Raw genomic sequence first — 16,252 nt, 5'->3', positions numbered from 1 at the left:
GGCCTGTCACCGTGCGGGCTGTCCCACTGCGGGGCTGTCCCCGTGCGGGACTGTGACACGGCCGCCACCGCGTCCGGTGCGGCGGGGGGGCCGTTCGTGCCGGCGCGTGCGCAGAGCGGCGGGCTGGGCCGGGCCGGGTCGGGGCGCTCGGGGCGCTCGGTGCCGCAGGGCCGGGCCGGGGCGGTCGGGGCGCTCGGTGCCGCAGGGCCGGGGCGGTCGGTGCCGCCGTCCCGGGGCGCCATGGCGGAGGCCGGGCGGCCGCAGCGGAAGCTGTCCCGGGTCGGGGAGAGCCTGTACCGCGTCCTGGGGCTGCAGAAGGGCAGCTCCCCCGAGGAGATCAAGAAGGCCTATCGGTGCGGAGGGGCGCGGAGCGGAGCGGGGCGGGGGGGGGGCAGGCGGCGGGGACCGGTGCGGGGTGGGCGCGGGGCGGCCCGTCCCACGGCCCGTGTCCCGCAGGAAGCTGGCGCTCAAGTACCACCCGGACAAGAACCCCGATGACCCGGAGGCCGCCGAGCGCTTCAAGGAGATCAACAGCGCCCACGCCACGCTGAGCGACCAGGAGAAGCGCCGGCTGTACGACCAGTACGGCTCGCTGGGGCTCTACGTGGCCGAGCAGTTCGGGGACGATGCCGTCAAGCACTATTTCCTCCTGTCCAAGTGGTGGTTCCGGGTGAGCTGAGCGCTGCCCGGGCGGCGTGGGGCGCTGCGGGACGGGGGTCCGGCCGGGCGGGGCTCGGGTGGGCTCACCGGCGCCGTCCCGCCCCCGCAGGCCCTGGCTCTGTGCTGCGGTGCCCTCACCTGCTGCTGCTGCTGCTGCTGCTGCTGCTTCTGCTGCGGGGCGTGCGGCCCGCCCAAGGAGGACGAGTCCTACAAGTACGTCGACCCCAAGGACCTGGAGGCGCAGATGCGCGCGGAGGACAGTGGTGAGTCGGGCTGGGGCCACCTGGCTTTGTGGGGGGCTCCGGGGGGGCTCCCCCCGCCTTGTCTTGCCTGGGGGTTGAAGCTCTGGCTTGGGGCTCAGACCTGACTTAGCTGCATCTGTTGCATCTTAACCGCCAGCCCTCGGTGTTTCCCATCCCGACTGGGGCTGGTGGAGGGAACCACCACGCAGACCATGGGGGTACCTTCTCCTTCCTCATTTCCCTTGGCAGGGGCTCCCTGAAGCCCCTGCAAGAGTCTGTGACCGAGAGACACTTGGGCCCATGCTCTCTGGGACATGGTGTGAGACAGCAGCGTGCGCCAGGCTGGCTGCGTTCCCCGGGTGCTGGGCACGCTGGTGCCTGTGGGGGCTGCCACTGGGTCGCTTTTGCAGGTTTCCGTGGGGTGGGGGACACAGCTGCATGGCTGTGTGCTGGCGAGAGGTTGGGAGCTTTGGTCTCGGGGAGCCTTTGTGGGGTGTTGGGACGTGCCAGATCCCACTTACCGGCACTGTGGGACGCGCCTGAGCCGCTCACCTGCAGCTCTTCTTTTCCAGATCCACCCATTGTGGCGCAGCCCCCGCCAGCCGGCGCGGAGCCCTTGCCGTCTGTCAGCGCCAGGACCGATGCCTGAGGCTGACTTCAGGCCCTGCGGCTCCCTCAGGTCGCCGCGCAGGGATCCTCCTTTGGGACTGTCACTTTCCGGGACCCCCGTCGTGCCGCCCGTGTTGGCTCTCCAGCCTCAGGGTGGCTAGAATCTCAGGTTAATTTGGCCAGCATCACTGCAGAGGCTGTTCTGCCCCTGCTCGAGCAGCTCCAGGGCGATGCCCTTGTCTCCCAGCACTGGTGGTGGGGGTGGCCCGAACCCCCCGCTGCTGCGCCCCGTCCCCAGTGCCTGGCCCGCCGCGGTGCCCCCGTGTGGCACCGGCAGCCGGCCTGAGCGGGGACCTCCCCGGGCCAAGCTCCGCATCTCCCAAGAGGGAGCCGAGCCTTTCCAAGACCGCTAGCACTGTAACCTCCGGGGCTGGGCTGAGCCCGCTGCCCGCCCTCGCGGGGATCCTCCTGATGGGTGCTGGGTGCCAAACACTGCTCGTGGGATGGGGGTGACACCTGCTGTGCCCCATCCCTCTCTGCCCTGCCATGGCCCCGGGGCACTGGCTGCACCCCACGCTCACTGCTGGCAGGTTCCCTGCAGGGCTGGGCCCAGGACAGGCGCTTTCCTTGGGTTTGTACAGGTTTTATGGGCACCATTAAAGGATGAGAGGAGGGGAGCGCGTTTCTGTGTGGTGTCTGTCCCAGCAGGGGCTGCCCAAACACTCTGCAGCGAGACGGGCCTGTGCCTGGTGCTGCCTGTGCTGGGGGGCTGGGGGTCCCGTGGGGGTGGTGGGCTGGGTGGAATGTGGAGTAGTGGACCACAGAATCATTTCAGCTGGAAGAGACCCTCAGGATCATCCTGTCCAGCCATAACCCAACCAACTCTAGAACCAAACCATGTCCCTGGGGACCTCGTCTAAACGCCTTTTAAACACCCCTGGGGATGGTGACTCCAGCACTGCCCTGGGCAGCCTGTTCCAATGCCCCACAGCCCTTTGGGGAAGAAATTGTTCCCAGATCCAACCTCAACCTCCCCTGGCGCAACTTGAGGCCGTTTCCTCTGCTCCTGGCGCTTGTTCCTGGGGAGCAGAGCCCGACCCCCCCTGGCTCCAAGCTCCTTTCAGGCAGTTCAGAGATCAGAAGGTCTCTCCTCAGCTCCTGTTCTCCAGCTGAACCCCCCAGATCCCTGAGCCGCTTCTCCTAAGACCTGTCCTGCAGTGGGGCCTCACTCACAGCCCTCACCAGTGGGTTGTGCCTGGTCAGGGGTTGCTTCCTCGCAGAGGTGAACATCACTGTGTCTCCTGTCACCTTCCTGGGACAGGGCTGGCTCCCACGGGCTGTGCTTCCCCCATCACTGCTACGGTGCGCGGGGCAGCAGCAGCCTGGCTGAGCACCCTGGTCCTGCTGGGGTGGCCGCAGGGCCTGTCCCTGCTCCTGCTGCTGACGTGCTGCGCAGCCCCGTCCTTGTCGCTGTGCTGTGTGCAGTGCACCCCTGGGGAGCAGGTCACTTGGCCCTGGGGCGCTTCCCATCCGGTGTTCTGGCTGATGGCTAGTGTGACGGTCCTGCTGTGATGTGCTGCCCCTGAGCCCTGCTCCCAACTAGCCACACTGCCCGGCTCCTGCCCTGCTCCCTCGGGAGATGTGGTGGGGCTGGACAGTGCCACCGCATTGCAGGGGGCAGAGGGACAAAAGGGACACAATGATCCCTTGGCCCTTCCTTCCCGCTGCCCGGGCAGCAGCCTCTGTTTGCAGCTGCACAGGCTCTGTCTCACTCCCTAAATATAGCCAGAGTGTCGAGGTGAGCAGCAGGATGGGGATGTTCCTGGCACTGTCCCTCCCGGGCACCCTTCCACGCTGCTGTTTGGGGGGCTGGCGCTGGACGGGGTCCGTGGGGCCTGGGTGACCCTGGCCTGTGCCCGCTGCCTGCGGGAGAGCCCGGCAGCTCTGCCCTGCCAGGCCCTGCTCCATCCTGGCTCTGCAGACCCCGCACCCACCTGCCCGGCCACCCAGGGTCTGGTGGGATGGGGTCCCAGCCCCTTGTCCTCCCCAGGCAGCAGGTGGTGGGGGAGCCCTGTGGAGCCCCTGGAGCAGTGCTGCTCATCCCAGGGAAACGGGGCTCTGACCAGGCCGAGGGCTCAGGGGTGGTTTGGGATGGGATGGGATGGGCCTGGGGGGAGGTCCCCCCGGGGGGGTGGTGTGTGCCTCAGCCCCTGCTGCCCCGGCCAACCTGCCCGAGCCCACTTGGGCTGCTGGTCCCGGGGGTCAGCCAGTCCCCAGGGGTCGGCTGGTTCCAGGGGGTCAGCCAGTCCTGCGGTGTCATCCAGGCTCCGGGGGTCAGCGGATCCCTGGGGGTCAGCGGGTCCCGGGGGTCAGCCGGGCCGGGTCGTGGGGCCGGGGGCGCCGGTGGGGCCCCGCTGAGCGCGGCGCCGTGACTCAGTGTCACCCGACGCCGCCGACAGCTGCGGCGGCCCCGGCGGGGCGGGGGCGGCTAAAATTAGCGCGGCGCTCAGCGGGGCCGAGGCCGGGGCCGGGGCAGAGCGGGCACCGGGCGGCCGGGGCCGGAGCCGGAGCGGGGCCGTGCTGGGCAGAGCCGGGCCGGGCCGGGCCGGGACCGCGGCGATGAACTTCGCGGTGGGGCTGAAGCCGCTGCTGGCGGAGGCGCGGAGCATGGAGAGCCTGGAGAAGCAGCTCATCTGCCCCATCTGCCTGGAGATGTTCACCAAGCCCGTGGTCATCCTGCCCTGCCAACACAACCTCTGCCGCAAGTGCGCCAACGACGTCTTCCAGGTGCGCCCGCACCGGCCCGCGGCCGCCGGGGGGGCTGGAGCCGGTCCCGGCCCCGGGACGAGCCGCCGGGACCCCGGGACGAGCCGCTCCCGGCGCGGTGGGGACTGCCCGGTCGCGTCGAGGCGGGGAGTCGTGTCTGTGTCCGTGTCCGTGTCCGTGCCCGTGTCCATGTCAGTGCCCGCGTCCATGCCCGTGTCCGCGCGGGGGATTCGGGGCACACGGCCGGGGGGCGAGGGCCCCGCGGGGTCCCGGCGGCGGAGCCGTAGAGGGGGCTCTTGGGGGGCTGCGGGGGTTCCGCGGCCGTGACCCGCCGCCCCCCCAGGCCTCCAACCCGCTGTGGCAGTCGCGGGGCTCCAGCGCGGTCCCGTCGGGCGGCCGGTTTCGCTGCCCGTCGTGCCGCCACGAGGTGGTGCTGGACCGGCACGGCGTGTACGGGCTGCAGCGGAACCTGCTGGTGGAGAACATCATCGACATCTACAAGCAGGAGTCGGCCAGGTGCGGACACCCCACGGCGGCAGCGGGGACCCCACGGGGGAGCGAGCCCCGGGGGTGACAGGGATCCCACGACGGGGTGGGGGGGCTGCAAGCGCAGAGCTGGGGTCGAGAGCCCATCTGGACCGTGGGGGTAACAGGGACCACGAGGGGCTGGGGGTGTCCCTGGAGGGCCAGGGATGTCTCTGGGGTGGGGGTGTCCCTGGGGGTTGGAGGTTTCTCTGGGGGTCGGAGGTTGCCCTGGGGCCAGGGGTGTCCCTTGGGGGCCGCGGGTGTCCCTGGGGTCAGAGTTGTCCCTGGGGAGGGCTGGAGTGTCCCTGGGGTCAGGGGTGTCCCTGGCGCCGAGGGTGTCCCTGGGGTCAGGGGTGTCCCTGGGGTCCTTGGTGTCTCTCGGACCAGGGGTGTCCCTGGAGGCCGGGGGTGTCCGTGGGGTCCAGTGGGCAGTGCTGCCCGACCCCCGCAGGCCCCTGCACGCCAAGGCCGAGCAGCACCTCATGTGCGAGGAGCACGAGGACGAGCGGATCAACATCTACTGCCTGCGCTGCGAGGCGCCCACCTGCTCCCTCTGCAAGGTCTTCGGGGCGCACAAGGACTGCGAGGTCGCGCCGCTGCCCGCTGTCTACCAGCGTCAGAAGGTGGGTGCCCTTGGAGGGGGGGTCGCGGGGGCTGCCCACCCAACCGGCCCTCACACCCATCCCACCCCCTCCCAGAGCGAGCTCAGTGATGGCATTGCCATGCTGGTGGCGGGGAACGACCGCATCCAGGCCATCATCACGCAGATGGAGGAGATCTGCCACACCATCGAGGTGAGGGCCAGGGGGGCCTGGGGACTGCACGGAGCCCTGAGGCCATGTGCCCGTGGGGGGGACACAGCAGGACCGTGGCAGCCCCTGAGCCCGGTGCTCCTGCAGGAGAACGGCCGGCGGCAGAAGCAGCACCTGGGGCTGCGCTTCGACTCGCTGTACAGCATCCTGGAGGAGCGGAAGAAGGAGCTGCTGCAGAGCATCGCGCGGGAGCAGGAGGAGAAGGTGCAGCACGTGCGGGGCCTCATCCGCCAGTATGGAGACCACCTGGAGGCCTCCTCCAAGCTGGTGGAGTCGGCCATCCAGGCCATGGAGGAGCCCCAGATGGCCGTGTACCTGCAGGTCTGTGCTGGTGGGTCCACGGGGGTGCAAAGGGTCAGGACTCTCTGGGGAAATGGGGCTGTCCCCAGGCTGTCCTGTGGCACTGTGCGGGGTGACAGGTCCCTCCAGGGGTCTAGGACTGTCCCAGGGCTGTGTGGTGGGGCCATGGGTCCCTCGGGGGGCTGGAGCTGCCCCTCAGGGCAGGGGGAGGGGACTGTGGTCACTTTGAAGGAGGTGGGACTGCCCCCGGGTTGTGCTGTGATGGGGGTGATGTCTGGTTGATGAGGTCTCAGGTCTCATTGCTCCAGGGTGACATTGACCCCCCCTGCTTTCCTCCACAGCACTCCAAGGAGCTACTGAAGAAGTGAGTGGGGCCGGGGGGCAGAGGGCTGGGCATGGGGGACAGAGGGCTGGGGGCGCAGGAGCCGCGTGGGTGCCGGACCCTGGCAGCTCCCGGGGGGGTCTGCCTGCCCGCAGGATCATGGACATGTCCAAGGTGTCGATGAGCAGCCGCCCAGAGCCCGGCTACGAGAACATGGACCACTTCTCCATCAACGTGGACTATGTGGCTGAGATGCTGAGGACCATCGAGTTCCAGACAGGTGCGGCGCTGGGACAAGCGCTGTCATACCCTGGGGGGTCCCCAGGCCTGCCTGGGGTGCCCAGCCCTCACACGGGCAGAGCCCCACCACCACTTCATGCCCTGCGTGGATGTGCATCCCCTTTGCACAGGAATGGGACATGTGGCCCCTCCTCCGCTGCCGAGGGACCCTGTGGGGTCAGGCCTGCCCCATGTCCCCTCTGTCTCACGTCCTGCTGTGTCACGTGTCCCCCCACCCCGCGGGGTGTCCCCAGGCTGAGGAGAGAGAGCCCTGGCTGACCTGTCCCCCGATCCGCAGAGCCGCTGGGTGAGGACGACGGGGACGGACCCGGGGACGGCAGCGAGGCCACGGGGGACGAGGACCGGCTGGACAGCCTGGAGGCGCCCGAAGCCGTGGAAGGTGAGACCCCACCGTGCCGTGCTGTGCCGTGCTGTGCTGTGCTGTGCCTTGCTGTGCCGTGCGGTGCTGTGCTATGCTGTGCTGTGCTATGCTGTGCTGTGCCATGCTTTGCCATGCTGTGCCATGCTGTGCTATGCTGTGCTGTGCTGTGCCCTACCATGACATCCTGTGCTATGCTGTGCCCTACCACGCTGTGCCATGTCATGCTGTGCTGTGCCATGCTGTGCCATGCTGTGCCTTGCTATGCCATGCTGTACCATGCTGTGCCCTACCATGCTGTGCCATGCCTCTGCCATGCTGTGCCTTGCTACGCCATGCTGTGCTGTGCTGTGCCCTACCATGCTGTGCCATGTCATGCTGTGCCATGCTGTGCCATGCCTCTGCCATGCTCTGCCATGCTGTGCCATGCTCTGCTGTGCTGTGCCATGTTCTGCTGTGCTGTGCCATGCTCTGTCGTGCTGTGTCTGGCTGCTGCGCTTGTCCCCAGGGCTCCAATTGCAGCACAGGGTGCTGGGGCTGCCGTGCCCACGGGGGCGGCTGTGCCATGACCAGCCCTGTGTGTGTGTGGTTGTGCTGTGGTCGCGCTGTGGCTGCACGGGTCCTGCAGCGTGCCGGGGTGTCCCTGTCTCCAGCTTGTCACTTGCTTTCCCCTGCAGATGTAGGGCCGAGGCAGAAGCCAGCGAGCTCCCCCCATGGTGAGACCCTCAGCGGGATGGGGATGGGCCAGGCCATGGGGCAGAGGAGGCGCCTCCTGGGGACAGAAGTGGGAGTGGATGGGATGTTTGGGGGGGTCAGACCTCGGGGCACCCAGGCCCTCCCTGTGTCCCACCCTGCAGGGGCTGGGGGACTCTGCACCATGTGGTGCTGAGCCTGCTTTCCCACACAGGTCAGCACTAAGCCGGCGCCATGGGGCAGCACTGGACCCCAGCCTATCGCTGTTCCGGCACCCCCGGCGAGCCCTTGCGCCTGTGATTCCCCAAACGCCAGAGCTGCTCCTGTTGGACATTAAACCCCGTGTGAGGATGGTGTCTCCAGTGTGGTGTGTGGGCTGGGGTGGGCATGGGGGCTGCCCCCCCCCACCCCAGCAGTGTCCTGGACCCCCCGTGAGTGGTGGGTCCCAAGGAGCCCCGGTGCAGCTCGGCTCCGGCAGCCAGGGCAGCAGCTCTGCCCCCTGCCCGCATCCCTGCCCGCATCCCTGCCCGCATCCCTGCCTCTATCCCTGCCCCCATCCCTGCCCACATCCCTGCCCGCATCCCTGCCCACCTCCCTGCCTGCATCCCTGCCCTCATCCCTGCCTCTATTCCTGCCCACATCCCTGCCCACATCCCTGCCCGCATCCCTGCCCACATCCCTGCCCACATCCCTGCCCTCATCCTTGCCCTCATCCCTGCCCGCATCCCTGCCCTCATCCTTGCCCTCATCCCTGCCCACATCCCTGCCCACATCCCTGCCCTCATCCCTGCCCTCATCCCTGCCCACATCCCTGCCTCTATCCCTGCCTCTATCCCTGCCCTCATCCCTGCCCTCATCCCTGCCTCTATCCCTGCCTCTATCCCTGCCTGTATCCCTGCCTCTATCCCTGCCCACATCCCTGCCTGCACCTGCCCCCCCAGCCCCGCCAGCCCCCCCGCTGTGCCGGACACCGTCTGGGCAGCACTGTCCCCCGGGCGCACCGAGCAAACAGTGCTGGATGAGCTGGCTGAGTACACAGCCGGGAGCCGCCATTGGCGCTGTCTCAGGGCCTGCGCCCCCCGCCCCGCTGGCCGAGCCCCCCGGGAGCGCTGCAGCAGCGCCAGCTGCGTCACCCGCCTCGTCCCGCGCCACCGTGGCATCAGGGCTGATGCGGCAGATGATGCACATGGCGAGGGGCTCCTCGTGGGGCTGAGGCTGGGGGTGGGCAGGTCCCCTGGGGCTGGGGCACTGCGGGGGTGTCTCCAGCTGCCACCTCCGCTGTCCCTGCCGAGGGGCAGCAAGGGCCCCCAGTACCCAGCAGACCTGAGCACCCCACACCGAGCTGGACAGGTTCCGGGGTGTGGGACGGGCCCCCAGGGGCACCAGCGTGTGGCAGGTCCTGGTGACACCAGCGCTGGGCCAGCAGCTGGGCCCCAGTGGGGTGTCCAGGAGGCTGGGGGTTCCCCGGCAGTCAAGGAGACCCCCATGTCTGGGCTGTGCCAGCAGGACCCTCCCCCTGCTGCCGCTGGTTCCTGGCCCAGGCTGGAGCAGACAGGGAGGGACACTTGGCCAGGCAAGGGACACAGTGGGGACAGGAGCTGGGGGAGAGGACAGTCAGGTTGGGCTCTGCTTGGGCTCTGCTCAGGCTGCGCTTTGCCTTGGTCCTTGTAATGTCCCCACTGGTGGCAGCTCTGCCCTCCAGCAGAGTGACTGGTCCCTGTGGATTTGGTGGTATCCATGAACTTGGGGATTTGGTGTTATCTGTGAACATGAGCGAGTGCCACCCCACTGCCCCAACAGCGGGCGACCCCAGTGCGGTGCCCCACGGCACTCACTGGCCACCAGCCCCCAGCACAGCACTGCACCCACTCGTGTCCACCGGCCACCCCCACAGCCCAGCACGGGGACACGTGCTCAGCCCTGGTTGGGGACAGGCCAGGGGACATGGCTGCTCTCCCGTGTCCCTGAGCCAATGCTGCTCCAGGGATGGACCCTGTGGCCCAGCCGGTCATTGTCAGCTCCTTCACGTGCCAGAAACGCCCCCTGGGAGGGCTCGTGTGGTCCCTGGGGACCAAGGGGAGGCTGGACGTCTTCTCCATCTCTGCCCCTGCCCTTTGGGGCCGTTTGGGGGTGCGACATTTGCCCTTCTCCACCACTCAGAGACGTTCCTCTCTCCCCATCACCTTCCAGAGATGACGATGAGCGGATCACAGGGACGTCAGCAGCCTCTGCGCACCCTTGGGCACCACTTTGGGGGCTGGGGTGTCTCGGCAGAGCCCCAGCTTGGTTCCCCTCTATTTTGGGTAGTTTTCTTCCTGGAGTCCCATCTCCACACGTTTGCCACCTGCCCCTGCCCTCCCCAGCCCCAGCCTGTCCCTTGCGCAGCCCCCGACCACACGGGGTGGCGTGGACGTTCACCTTGACCTCACACACCCCAGCCGATCTCTGGCCGCCTGACGCCCTCCATGCACAACCGGACAAGGTTTGAAAATTCCTCGTCATCTGTCCCTCTGTGCGGTCGTGTGCCCCTCTCCCTGTGCTGGATCTCCACCATGGGTTCCCAGTGCCTCCAGGCCACCCCCCCAGGACATCTGTGTCTGTCCCAGTCCTGGTGGGCAGCTCTACCTTCCATCCCTGCAGTGCCCCTGGGCTTCGGGGACCCATCTGGAGCAGAACCTGCTGAGGGACGTGAAGGGTAACAGCTCTGGGGACACCGAGCTGGAGAGAAGATGACAATGTGCCCTCCCAGTGGAGAGGCCAGTGGCAGCGTGGGCGGTGCGGGGGGAGCACTGGTAGTGTGGGGAGGTCGTGTCTGCAGAGCCCAGGCTGAGGGCAAGTGTAGAGTCTGACATCTGGGCAGGAACAACCCCAGGTTCCAGTATGAGTTGGGAATGACCTGTTGGAGAGCAGTGTAGGGGAAAGGGACCTGGGGGTCCTGGGGACAGCAGGGTGACCATGAGCCAGCACTGGGCCCTTGTGGCCAGGAAGCCAATGGTACCTGGGGTGGGTTAGAAGGGGGTGGTCAGTAGGTCAGAGAGGTTCTCCTGCCCCTCTGCTCTGCCCTGGGGAGACCACACCTGGAATATTGTGTCCAGTTGTGGCCCCTCAGTTCCAGCAGGACAGGGAACTGCTGGAGAGAGTCCAGCGCAGCCACCAAGATGCTGAAGGGAGTGGAGCATCTCCCGTGTGAGGAAAGGCTGAGGGAGCTGGGGCTCTGGAGCTGGACAAGAGGAGACTGAGGGGGGACTCATTCATGGGGATCAATATGGAAAGGGGGAGTGTCAGGAGGATGGAGCCAGGCTCTCCTGGTGACAACCAGGGACAGGACAAGGGGCAATGGGTGCAAACTGGAACACAGGAGGTTCCACTGAAAGAGGAATCACAGAATCACAGAATCACAGAATCGACTGGGTTGGAAAAGACCTCAGAGATCATCGAGTCCAACCCTTGGTCCAACTCTAGTCCGTTTACTAGATCATGGCACTAAGTGCCATGTCCAATCTCAGTTTAAAAACCTCTAGGGACGGCGAGTCCAGCACCTCCCTGGGCAGGCCATTCCAATGCCTGACCACTCTCTCTGTAAAGAATTTCTTTCTAATATCCAGCCTAAATTTCCCCTGGCAGAGTTTAAGCCCATTCCCCCTTGTCCTATTGCTAACTGCAATAGGAGAAGCAGCTTGTTGGGGGTGAGGGTGGCAGAGCCTGGCCCAGGCTGCCCAGGGGGTTGTGGAGTCTCCTTCTGTGCAGACATTCCAACCCGCCTGGACACCTTCCTGTGTAACCTCATCTGGGTGTTCCTGCTCCATGGGGGGATTGCACTGGATGAGCTTTCCAGGGCCCTCCAACCCCTGGCACTCTGGGACTCTCTGATTCTGTGAGGATGTGTCTCTGCTGGAGTCCAGGGAAGGGCCACAGACATGACCAAGGGTCTGGAGCATCTGCCACCTGATGGGAACTGGGGCTGCTCAGCCTGGAACAGAGACAGCTCAGGGAGATCCGGAGCCGTGTGTGTATGTCTGTGATGAGAGGGAAGGGACACAGAGCCTGGTGACAGCACCAGAGACAACGAGCACAAACTGAAGCAGAGGAGATTCCACTGAAGCTTTTTTTCTAAAGCTTTTTGGTTTGGTTTGTTTTTCAGGTTTGTGTTTTGTTATTTTCTCAAAAAACCCCAGCATACATTTTTTACAGCGATGCTGATCAAACAGGTCGCCTGGGGAAGCTGTGCCCCCAGGCAGGAAGCCATGCAGATACACCGGGTCCCGGACACTGGAGCTCCCCAGTCCCAGCTCAGCAGGCCACCCAGGTCTGTGTCCAGTCTGCTTTTGAACACCTTCCAGCGGGGAGATGCTCTGGGAAACCTCTTCTGTTATGGTCTTTCTTGCCAGTACAGTCTTCCAGCTCCAAGTTTCTCGTGTCCAGAGGGACTTTCCTCTTTCAAAGCCCGGATGGACACGACTGTGAGCAAGTGGCTCCAGCTGCCCCTGCCTTGAGCGGGGCTTGGAGCGGGGGATCTCCCGGGGCCCCTTCCACCCTCAGCCATCCTGGCATCCTGCAGCTGCTCTGGGGCTCATTCTCACAGGCCTCCTGGCTTTCCTCAGCTCCTTCGTCCTTTGTTGCTGCCTCCAGCCACCTACCAGCCCACTAAAACCAGCTCATGTGAGGCATGGGGGCTGCACCCTGCTGCCTGCACCCCTGCCCGCCCACATGTGCTGCCCTCCACCGCTCCTGCACGGACAGCCGTGTCCCCCCAAAGGGCCTGTGTCTGTCCCCACAGCCCCCGTGGCTCTGACAGCAGCTCTGGGGGTTGCCACATGCACAGCTCTGGTGTCCCTCCTGCCACGTCCCTGGCTGTCTGTTCCCATGTGGGTGCAGCACCCCTTTGCCCTGCTCCTCTGTGGCAGAGCACCTGCGGCTCCCATCGCCCTGCGCCCTTCGCTTCCCAGTGCGCCCACGGCCGCCTCACCTCGGGCTGGGAGTTCCTTCCCCCACGAAGACCACGGTGTGCGTCCCCCACCCAGGGACACATGCAGCCCTGTCCCCCGCTGGTGTGCTCGGTGCTGCCTGCCCAGCTGCTCCCGCATGAGCCCGGCCCCTGTCCCCGGTGAACCTGTCCCGGTGAGCCTAGACCGCCGTTTCCGGTGTGCCTGTCCCGTTCCCGGTGAGCCTGTCCCCCGTTCTCGGTGAGCCCGGCGCCCCGGCCCCGCGCAGCCCCGGCAGCCCTTCCCGCCCCGCACTCGCTCACTTCTCGGGCTTCCACCACGTTTTATTACAAAACGAGAGCGGGCCGTCCCGGGGCTGTGCCGGGGCCGGTACCGCGGCCACTTGCCCCAGCACCGAGGATGAGGCGGGTGCGGCGGGTGCAGCCGGTTCCGGTGCCGCTGCCGGTGAGTTTGCCGGTGCAGCTCACGGCGTGGAGGCCGAGGGGGCGGCCGGAGCGCGGCGCAGCCCCGGTGGAGCCCCGGCACGGCCCGGGACGGCGCTCAGCGCCCGACGGCGTCGAGGATGAGGCGGTTGCTGTCGGCGCGGGCGCGCTGGCTCTGGGCGCGGGCGAGCAGCAGGAGGTGCCGCAGCAGGTGGAAGGTGAGGTCGATGGAGAGCGGCGGCTCGTCCCGCCGCGCCCGCCACGGCTCCAGGGGCGGCGGCGCCAGCGGCGGCCAGAGCGGGCGATCCCCCGCCTCGGCCGCGGCCGCCGGGACGGAGCCGTCGGGGCTCGCGGGGCGGGGGGCGGCGGGCGGCGGGCGGACGAGCAGCAGCAGGAGGGTGAGCAGCGCCCGCCGCATCCTCGGCTCCGTCCGCACCTGCGGGGCGGGGGGCTCAGTGCAAGGGGGAGACACCGGGGTACCGGGGCGGCTGAAGGGAGCGGGGAACCCGAGGGGACGGTGTGCGCGGCAGCGCCGGGACCGACCCACCGTGGGGCCGCCCGGGCGCGGTGCCACCTCCTCGGCAGCCTGCACCGTCCCGTACGCTCTGCGCCCTGCCCAGTCCCCTGCACCGGCGCTGGCCCGGTGCGCTGCCCCCGTACCCGCGCGCCGTCCCGTACCCGGTGCGCTGTCCCCTCCGGTGCGCTGGCGGTGGAGCGGAGCGCCGTCCGTCCCGCGGGAGCTGAGCCGGCGGCTCGGCCGGTGTTTATATAGGTCCGGGAGCTCAGGCTGACGTCAGCGTCGGGCACGCACCGACCGGCGGGGGGCGGGGGCGGGAGGGGCACCGGGACGGCGGCGGGGAGCGGGGGTACCGGCAGCGGGGCAATGAGGCGGCGGGGTTGGCCCTGCTCTCCCCGGTCTCGGGGACCGCGACCCCCGTTCCGTTCCGGAGCCCACTCAGAGGGGCGCGGCGGGGCCGGTACCGGCAGGTCCTCGGGGCCGGGAGCCGCCGGTTGTGCTGCCTCCCAGTTCCCGGCTCCGCCCGTCGCCCCGGCTCGCCCCGCGCCCGTCCCGGGCCCGGTGCCGCTGTCCGCGGTGCTGAAGCGCCGGGACCCGCCGGACAGTGCGGATCGGGGCACCGGCGGTGGGCGGGCAGGTCACCCCGGCGGGCAGGACCCCGGGGCCGGCCCGAGCCCCGAGCACCGGCGAGCGGCGCCGGTCCGGCGGAGTGGGCCGAGCGGCGGCTGCTCGGCGTGAGACCCTCCGGGTGGGCCGGGCCAAGCGGCCGCGTTGAGCAGCAACGAACCGGGCAGGCACCAAGCGCGGCAGCGGGGGCTGTCCCGGGGTGTGGGGGGTTCGCACAGGACGGGCACGGGAGGGGCACACACCCGTGGCTGTGGCGGGGCCTGGCGGCACCGTGCCCCGGGCAGAGCTCGGGGTGCTGAGGTCAAACCACCGGGAGCTGCAGACAGCGTGAGCGGCGAAGGCACCAGCAGCCAAATTCTGTGACTCATAGAGCGAAGCTCCGGAGCCGGCAGTGCTGTGCTGCATGCAGGATGTTCCAGCCCGGGGCACCAGCCGCCGCTGCCAAAAGGTGAGGTAGCTGCGGGTGCACCAAACTGCTGCTGGCAGAGCCCCCTGCCCACTGCTGGCAGCGGGGGAACCGCGCTGACACCCGCGCTGGTGCTGCTGCCGGTGCCCAGGTGGGCATGGAGCGGCTGTGTCCTTGGTGCTGGCGTTAGGCAGAGCCTGGGCAGGGCGGTCCAGCTGGTCCCTCACACAGCGCATCCCACTCCAGGCACAGCCCTGCCCGCAGCGAGGCAGCACACGGCACCACGCACCCGTGACGTGGATCCGGCGTGAAGGCTGGCACCTGGCATGACCTCCCCGCGGCTCCAGGGCAGAGCCCTCAGCAGGGGCTGGGATCACCCCCCTGTACCCTGGCAGCTCCGGTGCCATCAGGCTAGCGGGTCCTGGAGACAAGCACCCGGTTCGTGCCATGCTCATGTCTCACTCGTTGCTGACACCACAGGGCCTTCTGCACCCCTGGACAGAGCTGCAAGAGGCTCAGTGCATTGGGGCTGCGACCTCCTGCTGTCTGCAGCCTCCGACCAGCAGCTCCCACCCCATAGGCTGGGGAGAGCCTGGGCCGAGCCCCACAGACCCGCATGGTGCCTGAGGCCAGGCTGGGCCTGGCTCCCAAAGCCCCGGGGCCACCCATGCACAGCCCCAGCACCCAGCCGAGCGCTGCTCCACGGTGCCGTCAGTTGGCTGTAGCTGCAGCCCCTTGGGCGCTGAGAGCCAGGCAGGTTCTGTGGCTCCATCCCCACCAGGGTGCACCAGGGTGCTGTGCAGGTTTTGTCTCTCCGGTGCTTTGGGTTACACCCATCTGCCTGGAACTGCAGCCACACCGGGGCCAGAGCAGGGCCAGCCCTGGACCCCGGTACGAGCCAGCATGGGGCGCAAGGGCGGCGCGGAGCAGGAGGAAGGACGTGCATCCCCTCAGGCGAGTGTGGTGATGAGGAACACTTGCCTGATGCCCTGGGGGTATTCACCCACAGCAGAGCGAGCTGAGCCAGGCTGAGGCCCTTTTTATTAGCCATTGACAATTTATAGGGTTTACAAAGATGGGCCTGGACTAAGAGGTTAAACAAGACGTTTTATCAATAATTGTTATTAAAAACACACCACACTCATTACGTGTTTCAGTTACGTTCCCACTCATTCACAGACCAGGCCCAAGGACATTCACACATCCCATGTACTTGGGGGTGGTTATTGGTACCATTCTCACGAGTCTGGGCTAACACTCTTTACAATTATGAGAAACGTACTTCAGTACAACCTGTCCAAGGCCCCTTATATTTGACTGGTTGCGGTGATCTAATTATGTTAGTACAGATGGTCGTGTTAGTATTGATCTCCCTTTATCATCCAGGTGGCTGCAACCGCACATCTCGCTTTCCCACGTCTTTGCTTCCCCCGGCGAGTGCCACGGTGCGGCTGGTGGGCAGCGCCCAGCACGGTGCTGGCAGCACGCGGGGATGGCTCCATGCAGCTCATCCTCATCCCGAGGGGGCTGGGGCTCTGGGCTCTGGGCTCCATCAACCACCGTGGTTCCCCCAGCCCCGCTCCGGGCAGGACAGCGTGAGCTGCCCGTGTCTGCTCGCTGCCCGTGCAGGACGGGGCTGGGTGCCCGTCTCCATCACCAGCAACGCAGGCAGCCCTGTGGGACTCCTGGCAGGCAGGACAGGCAGGCTCGTCTTGGACAAGGCACAGGTAGATGTGGTCTTGTCACAGCC

At 67.4% G+C, this 16,252-nt stretch overlaps 3 protein-coding genes across 5 annotated transcripts; 2 read left to right on the top strand and 1 right to left on the bottom strand.

Annotated features, from left to right (window-relative positions):
• Positions 1-109: 109 nt before the first annotated feature.
• On the top strand, positions 110-2,188 carry DNAJC5G (DnaJ heat shock protein family (Hsp40) member C5 gamma). Its single transcript, XM_065055451.1, has 4 exons — positions 110-353; positions 457-670; positions 770-923; positions 1,475-2,188. Exons 1-4 carry the CDS (start codon positions 241-243, stop codon positions 1,549-1,551), a joined length of 558 nt encoding a protein of 185 aa, XP_064911523.1. The 5' UTR covers positions 110-240; the 3' UTR covers positions 1,552-2,188.
• A 1,839-nt stretch (positions 2,189-4,027) lies between these two features.
• TRIM54 (tripartite motif containing 54) lies at positions 4,028-7,938 on the top strand. Of its 3 annotated transcripts, XM_065055444.1 has the most exons (10): positions 4,030-4,298; positions 4,621-4,793; positions 5,254-5,425; positions 5,501-5,596; positions 5,702-5,935; positions 6,256-6,278; positions 6,392-6,516; positions 6,814-6,915; positions 7,572-7,610; positions 7,802-7,938. In XM_065055444.1, exons 1-10 carry the CDS (start codon positions 4,131-4,133, stop codon positions 7,810-7,812), a joined length of 1,143 nt encoding a protein of 380 aa, XP_064911516.1. In that variant the 5' UTR covers positions 4,030-4,130; the 3' UTR covers positions 7,813-7,938. The 3 variants fall into 3 exon arrangements, with proteins under 3 accessions (XP_064911517.1, XP_064911516.1, XP_064911514.1); XM_065055442.1 differs by having other exon boundaries at positions 5,254-5,596; XM_065055445.1 differs by lacking the exons at positions 7,572-7,610; positions 7,802-7,938 and having other exon boundaries at positions 4,028-4,298; positions 5,254-5,596; positions 6,770-6,893.
• A 4,931-nt stretch (positions 7,939-12,869) lies between these two features.
• Positions 12,870-13,382, bottom strand: UCN (urocortin). Its single transcript, XM_065055457.1, has one exon. The coding sequence runs from the start codon at positions 13,368-13,370 to the stop codon at positions 13,071-13,073; it is 300 nt and encodes a 99-aa protein (XP_064911529.1). The 5' UTR covers positions 13,371-13,382; the 3' UTR covers positions 12,870-13,070.
• Positions 13,383-16,252: the final 2,870 nt, after the last annotated feature.

The sequence above is a fragment of the Columba livia genome, chromosome 3 (assembly GCF_036013475.1).
Source record: "Columba livia isolate bColLiv1 breed racing homer chromosome 3, bColLiv1.pat.W.v2, whole genome shotgun sequence".
In the NCBI taxonomy this organism is placed as follows: Eukaryota; Metazoa; Chordata; class Aves; order Columbiformes; family Columbidae; genus Columba; species Columba livia.
This window is presented reverse-complemented; position numbering and strand designations above follow the sequence as displayed.